At 34.0% G+C, this 10879-nt stretch overlaps 1 protein-coding gene across 1 annotated transcript; it reads right to left on the bottom strand.

Annotated features, from left to right (window-relative positions):
- Window positions 1–7897: 7897 nt before the first annotated feature.
- Window positions 7898–8807, bottom strand: LOC122724611. The gene is made up of 4 exons (XM_043960141.1): window positions 8598–8807; window positions 8219–8484; window positions 8040–8135; window positions 7898–7955 (listed from the first exon to the last, which is right to left on the bottom strand). The coding sequence occupies exons 1-4, from the start codon at window positions 8805–8807 to the stop codon at window positions 7898–7900; spliced, it is 630 nt and encodes a 209-aa protein (XP_043816076.1).
- Window positions 8808–10879: the final 2072 nt, after the last annotated feature.

Here is a 10879-nt window from a genome sequence, read left to right on the forward strand (position 1 = left end):
GGGACTCCAGTCAATCTCGCGGATCGACGAGTTCCTCGCATCTTAACGTTCTGGAAAACAGCACATAACATAACACATAAGCAACACATATAAAAGAATGCCCATGCATAAATCATGGCATTGCACATCATCATATAGACAGGACTAACATCCTATCCTAGTGGACATGTTTTCCTATTGTGCTTGACCCACTAAACCTCTATGAGCCCAACTCTATCTCTATAGGTCCGACCATGTGAACCTAGGACTCTGATACCAATCTGTAACAGCCCGAAAACCGAACTGCTACCGGCACTAGGATCCAGATCGACTTAAGGTCGCCGGGACCCGTAGTAAGCCTGCTATCCTGTCTGTGTACCTGTGAAATGCCATACATGATCCTACTTTTTCTGTAAAAACATAAAAACTTTCCTCCAAGGCTTAACCTGTGCATGCACTATATCTTTGCTAATGTATATCCCCACTCTAGGCTGATAAACTCATAATGTTAAGCCTGGTTTTCTCATATACATAACAAGAAAAGAGAACATACATATACTGATCATGTATATACACAAAGGGATTACAACTCTGATAAGTCAAGCACAAGTCTATACACTGTACACTAGCTCTTTACAATACATGTCCACACTACCTATTACAATACTCATCATCTTCCATACCCTGCTGAACTCCCTCTGGACTCTGAACCTGCACAACTGGGGTTAGGGGAGAGGGATGAGCTATACAAGCCCAATGAGTAGAACTATAAAACATGATCTCATGGAATGCATCACATCACAGACATTTCATCTCAAGGATAGACATGACCACCAAAATTCCCACTGGGAGGATGCCTGGCCTAGCCAGGTCTTACAACCACAATTTGCCTGGCCTGGCCAGGTCTTACAAACTCTGCTCGCCTGGCCCAGCCAGGTCTTACGATAATCTACTGCCTGGCCTAGCCAGGTCTTACCTACAGAAGGCTGCCTAGCCAGGCCAGGTCTTACACAGAGTTAGGGCTATTGGGGTCGCCTTGGTCCATCCATCTCATCATATACATCGTAGTATGCAATGCAATGCGCCATATTCGTGAAACTAGTGCAATCAACCTACTATAGTCATCATGATGCATGCAACATGCTAAAAGCATTTTAGTTCTGCAAAGAGAAGTTTCACTCACCGCTGGTAGACTCTGAACTACCTCTGCAGGTTCTGAACCTGTGCTCACTGCTGACTTCCCTGATTCCTCTGGTCCGTTCCTACACAGGTGGACTCAAATGAGGGACCAAACTAACTCAAGAACCGTTCTAAGAAACTCCCTAAAAGCCCTCTAAAAGATCCGAAAACAATCCATAACACATGCAAAAGAAAGCTGGACAGGGCACTTTCGGCGGCAGGTTCGGCGGCCGAAACCCCTCTCCAGAGACGAAACTCATGCATGTTCGGCGGCACCTTCGACAGCCGAAAGTCTCGTCCAGAGACGAACCTCAACCTTCGGCGGCACTTTCGGCGGCCGAACCTTGCCTCCAGAGACGAAAGTCCAAATATTCGGGGGCAAGCTTTGGCAGCCGAAACTGCCTCCACAAGGGGTTCGGCGGCCGAACCTTCCTTCGGCGGCCGAACCTGGCTTTGTCCAGGGGACAGAACCCTGCTCTGTTTCATGCAAATCTCCCCCAAAATTGACTCAACATGCATAGCAACTACTCCCAACTAACACATACCATATAACATGCATAAAGAGGTCCAAAACTCTCCGAAAACCTCAACCAAACACATCAAACAACACTTAACATGCGTGTACATAAACATCTCCCACAAACCTCACCTAAACCTAATCATGCATACTACTCATCCAACTCCCATAAAACCTTCAAAACTCATCAAAGAAGTTCAGGATCAACCCTTACCTCCTAAAGAACTTGAGGATGAGTGATCCTAACGTGGAGATAGGGAGAAAACCTCTTTCAAAGCTCCAAGCTTCAAAACTTACTATTTTGCTCAAAACCTTCAAAACACACCAAAACTCTTAAAAACTTTGAAAGATTTGGTGAAAAACATGAAAAACATGAAAGTCAACGTGGGAGAGGCTTGAACTCACCTCTGGCTGCAAGTGGAGGAGAAATATCCTCCTTCCACCGACCCTTGGCCCTTTTATAGGTGGCTGGCCAGACCACCTTCGGCAGCCGAACGTGAATCCGAAACCATGCAATGTTCGGCAGCCGAAAGTGACCTTCGGCAGCCGAACCTTTGCATTTCTCTCTTGTTGCTTTTCTTTCAAAACTCATTTCCTTTAACACTAACCCTTAAAAACACACATGAAAACATATGTCTTACCCTTCTCGAGGGTTCCGACACTCGAGATTCCACCGGTCTACAGGCATTCCGATGCCGGACTCAAGCCGGGTATTACATGATCTTAGCTCCAAAACTCTTCAAAACCAAGTTAGAACTCGTTAAAACTTGAAAGATTTTAGGAAAATTATCAAAACCAACCATGGGAGAGCATGGACTCACCGTTAGCCGAAAATAGGGGAGAAAGCTCGCCCATTTTCGGCCATGGGGCCTTTTATAGGTGGCTAGCCAAGCCACCTTCGGAAGCCGAAGGCGACTCCAAAACGCATGCATGTTCGGCGGCCGAACACGAGGTTTGGAGAACGAACATGAGCCACATTTGGAAGCCTAACGTGCCCCCCTAAACTATCCCACGTTCGGCAGCCGAACTTGAGGTTCGGCGGTCGAACCTAGAAATGCCTCCATGGTCTTTTTAATTTAAAACCCAATTTCTTTCTTACTCAAAACCATGAAATACATGAAAATATTTTATAAAAACATGATTTTACCCTTCTAGAGGTTTCCGATATCCGAGATCCCACCGGACGGTAGGAATTCCGATACCAGAGTCTAGCCGGGTATTACACTATTATTCCAGGAGTGTGGAAGATTGTTTGGTCTTTTCTGGTTATGTCCAAGTTGAAATTTTTTCTTTGGCATTGTCTCCATAATACTTTATTAGTTTTTAACAATTTAGCAATACAAGATATTGTAGCTGACTCTCAATGTTTTATTTGTTTGTCTTAACTAGAAACTTTTGAACATATATTCTTTTGATGTCCTAATATTAGAATGATTTAATTTATTAGTCCTATGGGTATAACATGTTCATTGGATTTTCTTAGTTTTTGGAAATAATGAAAAGTTTCATTGGAAAAGTCGCATTGGGATTCAGATGGTTTATTACTCGTAATCTTATTTACAATGACATATTTAGAAAGAGTATAACATATGCATATTTAACAAAGTTGACTCTAATTCTGTAGCTACATCATAATATATATATTGATTTTTAGTAGTGGTGTATTTGTTGATCCTCTACTTTTGTGCTGCTTTTATCTGGTAATTTATATAATTACAATGAGAGTCCACCCCAAATTACCGTGAGAGTCCACTTTCATTTGGAGTTATCATGTTTAGTTATCATGCTTATGTGTGAAATTTTATAGTAAGATTAGTTTTCATTTGATTGCTATTATTGTCATTGTTATTGATAATAAAAAAAATTAATAGTTAATGATATTGTCAAAAAGATTTGTTACATTATTGCTTTTGCAAATGAAGTTTGAACTGTCATTATAAATATTAAATGAACTTCTAATATTAACATTTACTCAGTAATGTGTGATAGACTCTTTATTGTTATATTATACATTATATGTATTAATATTTTTTTAATATAAAAATTTAGTGCAATGATATCTATAATATTATATTTTAATTTTTCAATTCTACGAATTATATTTTAAGATATTTCTTATATGATGAATAATTTTTCTAATATAATGTCTAAACTCTTTTTAAAAAATTATGTTCTTTTATAATATAACAGTTTTTTTTAATATCGTTCCACTACTGTTTTTAATAGTCATATTTAAATCTGATTTATTGTAGGTAAAAAAATTATTGATTTTTTTATTTATAAATTATTATTTTTACGTTAGAAAAGAGTGGACCGAATCTCCACGGGCAGTGTGAGCTACCGTCATAGTGGGAGGTGTCAAGGGCTCAGCCTGAGTGAGATATCATATAAAAGGTGGCAACCAAGAATATCACCAAGAAAATCACCATACATTTCTCAAGTTCCATTATTAACTTTCAATGTCGGGACCACTTCCCTACAGTACTCTAAACGACAAAAGGGAATAAAGAAAACGCGGTAGTTGATTTAGGATGATTTTAACTTGTAGCGCTCGGTTGACACCGTGATTGGCTATCGCTGCCGTGCTGTAAACTGTAGAGGCTTTTGCTTCTCTTTTGACTTTAATGAAAATTTGGGTTTTAAGGCGAAGTTTTGGTATGATGGAATTAAATATGCAATGTAAATTGTGATTATATTTTAAATTTAATATTTTATTTGATAATTAAAAAAATTATATAATATACTAATAATCATATAATATAATTAATTATATTTTAAATAATTTAATAATCATTAATTATATAAATAAATACCAATAATTATTTATTTTTATTTATTTAATTATTATTAACTATCATTATAATATAATTATTATCGCTACTATTACTTACTACTATTTTTATTATTTCTATTGTCACTATTTATTTTTAATACCATTATTTCTGTTATCAATATTATCGATATTGTTTTTATTTAGCTACAGTCATTCTATTATTTTTATTGCCATCTAACTAGTATATTATGGATCATCATAATAATTACTATTAATTATTACTGCTATTAATAAATTTAATATTAAAATAAAAACTTTATTTTATTGTATATATATTTTATTTTGTAATTAAATATAATAATGTAACGAAAATTATATTATATTATATTATATTATGTGATTGATTACATTATAACATAATTATATTTATACACTTATAAGTTTAGTATGATAATAAGTGTATTTGAGTAAATTTTAGAGATATCAGATTTTATTTCTCCAATTCTGAATTTTCAGTTCAAAAAATAAAAAAATATCATTATATTTATAGTAGATGTCTAAAAAAACATAATATTTTAGGCTAATTAGAAATATGTGATATTTTCATTAAATTTAATAATTAAATTTTAGGGTAGAATATAAATTAATTTAGATGATTAGTTTAGAGTATATTAATTAATTTTTATAGATTGAAATATATCTCTTAAAATAGTTTAGAATTTTTTTGTTATTATTTTTTTAAATAATTAAATAAAAATTTTAAGATTAATGTTATTTAAAAAATTAATTATATATTTTAAAAATACCATAGTAAATTAAGCATAATTAAACAAGAAAAAACCAATATTATGCAACTTATTAAACATATAATGAAAAATAAAATAAAATAAAATATTTTTGACATTATCTGTGTTTTAATAACATATATATATATATATATATATATATATATATATAAAAGAGGATTTTCTGGAGAATTGGGGGCCATAGCCCCACCCTGCATCCAACCCCGACGGGTAAGAATTAATTTTTGATACTAAATTTATAAATCTGATCAAACTTAATTTCACTTTAAAGGAAAAAAGAAATTAATAACGAGATAAATAACGGATTTTAAATTATACTAAATTCATACTTTGCATGGAAATAACTAGATTATTTTTTAATTTCAAAATAAAATATATTATATTAACATATATAACGGATTTTAAATTATTATTATTTATTTAATACTATAATTTTAATTATAGCAGTTTTTATGTAATATTGTTTATGTAAATGTTGAGGTTATAAAGTATATACTTTTTTTTAATTATAAATTAGATTTTTTTTCAGAGAGAATGATAGTACGAGGGTATTTTATATTAATTATTTTCTTCATGAACATTAAAATAAAAAAGAAAAAAAGAAAAATATTTATCTTTCTAATTTACAATGACATTTTATGGAAAAAAATTATACATTTATAAAAAAAATTTTAAAGCAAAACTACCAGTTATATTAATAAAATTTCATCAAACAAAGAGAGATGTCATCCCAAATAAGGAGACGATCATATCTAATAGATTCTTTAACCAAAGTATGAGCAGTTAGAGTGGCATGACAACGAACCCATCTAACCGAAATATCAATTCTAGAGTCTCCCTATTTGGAAATGTCTAAATGTGCAGACTGAAGAGTTTGAATCACCTGTAAACAGTCCATAAGAATGCAGCCATTAAAATGCAAAAATTCTGTCGCAAAAAGCAAACAGTGACGGAGAGCTAAAACTTCAACAATTACTGGCGTACCATTACCTTCCGAGAAATTAGAAGCACTATGTTGAAATATACCTTCAGAGTTTTCCACAACAAAACCGTAGCCAATAAAATCTTGAACTTGAAATAAAGTCCCATCAACTTGACAAAACCAACTGAAATTGTCCAAACTTGAATATGACCCACGAATTTAGAGAGGAATGGCTTCAGGATCTCGAGCAGGGTTGGAGGAATAAAACAAGTTCCTGCCCTGATATAAAGTAGCAATGGTATTTCCATGCAAAGTATCAGCACGTTGAGCAGCTTCCCAATCCAAGATATGATGTATGACGTCTTCCACAAGGTGAGCTGCTGAATTTTACACCTGGTTCTATAATAATGAGTTCCTTGCTGACCATAATCTCTATGCACAGACCATTACAAAGATTTTTCGAACCTTGTCTTGGGACTTCAAAATCTGCAGTAAAAAATTAAAAAAAAATTATCATTAGGCTGCAAATCTCCCACTTCCCCTGACCTCTAAACTTTATTGGACACAGGACAATGTAACAAAATATGATTGACACTTTCATCTTCATGGCACCAAGGACATCTAGCATCCACATCCACACCCTTTTTCCTTAAGTTATCCTTTGTAGGCAATATATTTCTACAAGCTCTCCAGCAGAAATACTTCACTTTTGGAGGGACCGAAACATTCCACAAACTAGTCCACACCTCACCCCCACATTAAAAAATGATCTTCCTAGCAAGTTCATATACACAAAGTATGCAGACTTCACCGTATACACACCTCTTTTATCAAAGTGCCATAAGAAGGAATCTTTCTTATTGGTAATACTAATAGGAATACTAATAATAGCTTCGATATCTCTTGAAGAAAAAACTCCATTAAAAGAGCAATGTTCCAAACTCTCCCATTACCTTCAAAAAGATCACAAACGCGCAAATGTGGTTCAATAAAATCGGGCCATCATCCGCAAAAAAGGTATCCTCCTTAGCAATTCAGGGAGCTGAAGCCACTAAAATCTTCTCTCCATTCCCCACCCTCCACCTTGTACCCCTTCGAATCAACTCCCTTGATGCCATTACACTTTTCCAAACAAAGCTAGAACCATTACTTACATTGGCGGAAAATAAATCACCATTTAGGAAGTACTTTGCTTTAAACACTCTATAACAAAGAATATTAGGATTTGTTAAGAACCTCCACAGTTGTTTGCCAAGTAAAGACAAATTAAAACTCCTAAAGTTCCAAAACCCCATACCCCTCTCTTTCTTTCTACTACACATCTTCTCCCACGCTAGCCAATTAATACCCCTCCGCACTTCTCTTTTACCCCCCACCAAAAGCCATTGATCATTCTATGCAATTCATTCAAAATAGTAATGGGAATCAAAAAAATGTTTATGTAATATGCAGGTATAGCCTGCAACACAGATTTTATGAGAACCTCCCTGCCTGCTCTAGATAGGAATCTGCTGCTCCATGAATTAATTCTCTTCCACATTCTTTCTTTCAGAAAATCAAAAATTGCTTTTTTTGTTCCTCCCAATAAGAGAAGGTAACCCCAGATAGGCACTATGACTCAATGGTGAATGAACATCCAATATATTACTGATATTAGACCTTACAGAGGAGACCACATTGGGACTGAAGAAAATGCCATATTTGTTGAAGTTCACCACTTGTCAAGAAGCAGCCGCATAGGTATTGAGAATAGATTTAATACTATCTGCTTCCTCCAGTCTAGCATTAAAAAATAACAGAGAATCATTTACAAAAAATAAATGTGAGATCTTTGGGTATCTAGCACCTGCCCTACAGACCTACAACCAGCCCCTAAATTCAACATCTTTAAGTAGTAATGATAAGCCTTCTGCATACACCAAATAGAGATACGGAGAAATAGGATCCCTTGTCAAAAACCTCCACCAGGCACAATAGAACCAATCCAATCACTATTAAAATTGATATTGTAAGTGACTTCCGAAAAACACATAGTCAACTACCTAATCCATTGAGTAGAAAAACCAAATCGTTCCAGTACGCCTTTTAGAAACTCCCACTCTACCATATCATAAGCCTTAGAAATATCAAGTTTAAGTGCACAATTACCATCATTTCTACCCTTATTAATTTTCATATTGTGTATCATTTCAAACACAACCATAACATTATCGGTAATCAACTGATGAGGGATAAAGACAGACTGATTCTCAGAGATAATCATAGGAAGGACCATTTTAAATTTGTTCGCTAAAACTTTACCCACAATCTTATATAACACATTACACAACGCAATTGGGCGAAAGTTTTTAACAGTTTTAGGGCTATCCACTTTAGAGATCAAAACAATCAATATTTTAGTAAGAGAAGAAGGAAAAGTACCTTGTTACCATCGGAAACATCATTGCCAATCAAGTGCCAAAATCTCTGGTAAAATGTAGGATTTAACCCATCCGGCCCAGGTGCCTTGTCTAGATGCATCTGAAAAAGAGCATCTCTAAATTCCTCATTCGAGAAGGGAGCACAAAGATCAGCATTATCGGCATCACTAATCAAGGGCGGCACCAACTCAAAAATCCGTTCATAATCCATAGAACCGCCATCAAAAATAGACTGAAAATAATGCAGAACATGATTTTTAATTTTCTACTCATCCTCAATTCAGGTACCTGACGACTCCTTTAATTTAGTAATACGGTTCATTCTTCGTCTACCATTAATTTGTGCATGAAAAAATTTTGTATTTCGGTCCCCATTTTTAAGCCAAAAGCACTTTGCCTGCTGTTTAAGTCTAGCTTCTTCCTGCTCAAAGAGACGATTCCAATAAAGAGGCGTGAGATACAGTACTGGACCCATTATACAATAATCTCTGTATAGTCTTCTTCTTTTGCCAAAACTCTCTATTTCTACTCCTACCCCACAATGAAAGAGCAGAAACTAAATCATCACGTTTCATCAAAAGTTTGCGTGGTATAGAATTAACCCAAACTCCTTTAACAACCTCAGCTAGACCCTCATCACATACCTATACATTATCAAATCGAAATCTCCTTCTATCTCCCCTATTATCCTTAGGAGTTGTATTGATCACCAACGGTTTGTGATCCGATCTAGGAACATGAACAATCGAGCAGACAACATTAGTGAATTTACGAGCTCAGTCCTCGGTAGCAAGGGCTCTATCAAGCTTCTCTTTAACCAGATTATTCGACTCCCTGCCCTTCTCTCATGTGAAGAAAGAGCCAATAGTGGGTATTTGAACAAGATTACTGTCCTCAAGTGTCTGTCTAAACCCCTGCATAAGATAATTTGGCAAAGTTGCTCCTCCTTCTTTCTCATCTCTCGAGCATAAATCATTAAAGTCTCCAGAACAAAGCCACGAAAGAGAGCTTCTACGAGATAAAGTTCGAATAAGATTCTAAGACTGACATCGTCATTGCGATTCTGGAAATCCATAATAACCAGTAAACCTCCATTGGACATTACCTTGTGAAGCAACCGAATCAATAAAATTTGAAGAAAAGTCAATCACAGAAACAGACACATGACTCTTCCATATTAACGAAAGGCCTCCTCTCAATTCTTGTCTATTGACTGAAAAGCAACCATCAAAATGTAAAAAACTACAAAAAATTCTATACAAAAACTAAGAGTTTTTGTTTCCATCAAAAATAAAATGTCCGGCTTATAACTAGTAACCAAATCCTTCAATGCATTAACTGTTTGAGGATTGCTAAGTTCTTGACAGTTCTAATACATAACGATCATTGCTTTTGGTTATCCTAACCTTTGATGGGATGAGCCGCTTCGATAGTCAATTGATGCAGATCGTCTTCTATGGGAAATGAAAAAAAAGAAATTAAATTTAAAAAGAGAAAAAGGTGAGAATATCGAGTCACAGAGAAATCACAAAGAGAAATTTGGCTAAAAAACCATTGCAAGCAGCAATCTTATATATATTTATAAATTTATCATTACATCTTGTATCTCATAAATTTGAATTAATAATTAAGTGAATATATATATAACTTCACAAATAACAACATATTTTCCCTTTTTCTTAGTTTTCACTTTAAATTAGAGAAAAAAATAATAACCAGAACAAATGTTTACCACATTTTCTTTTCCACCTTATTTTCAGAAAGAAAAAAGCAACTTTTTTTTATTTATTTATTTTTCAGATTTTTTTTTCGATGCACACTTGCTATACCCAACTTGCCGAACCAAGTCAATGATGTCGGCCACTTCCATACAAATGTAATTAAGATTTTAAGACATAGAAAATCGTTTCTCCAACACAAGGCATGGTAGCTTTGCTTCTAGATTGGAGATATTTATTGATTTATTTCTTTGGAAATTTTTCAGTTTCATTCTCCTTTTATTTCCTACCTCTCATTTTTTTCTCACTCAAAATGTACCTACATTATTAATTAATGTTATTGTTCAATTTTATTAATTAATTTTTTTATTAATTTTAATAATTAAGTATTAAAAAATATAAAATATACTTACATTATTATAAAAATAAGTCTAAGATAATTTTTAAAATTATTATTTTATATATTTAAATTGAAATTATAAGTCAATAATAATAGTTTAAAATCTGTGTTATCTATTAAAATTTTAATTTTTTATTTTATAATAATTTTAAATTATTATTAAAA

This window comes from Manihot esculenta, chromosome 9 (assembly GCF_001659605.2).
Source record: "Manihot esculenta cultivar AM560-2 chromosome 9, M.esculenta_v8, whole genome shotgun sequence".
Taxonomy (NCBI): Eukaryota; Viridiplantae; Streptophyta; class Magnoliopsida; order Malpighiales; family Euphorbiaceae; genus Manihot; species Manihot esculenta.

Bases quoted from the DNA above. Each gene is read 5' to 3' on its own strand.
- LOC122724611 (XM_043960141.1), bottom strand. From the start codon at position 8,807: ATGGATTATGAACGGATTTTTGAGTTGGTGCCGCCCTTGATTAGTGAT. The intron at 8,485-8,597 runs GTACTTTTCCTT...GTGTTATATAAG, and splicing joins ATGTTTCCGATGGTAACAAG to ATTGTGGGTAAAGTTTTAGC. The intron at 7,956-8,039 runs GTAGGTCTGTAG...TTTTAATGCTAG, and splicing joins GTTGAATTTAGGGGCTGGTT to ACTGGAGGAAGCAGATAGTA.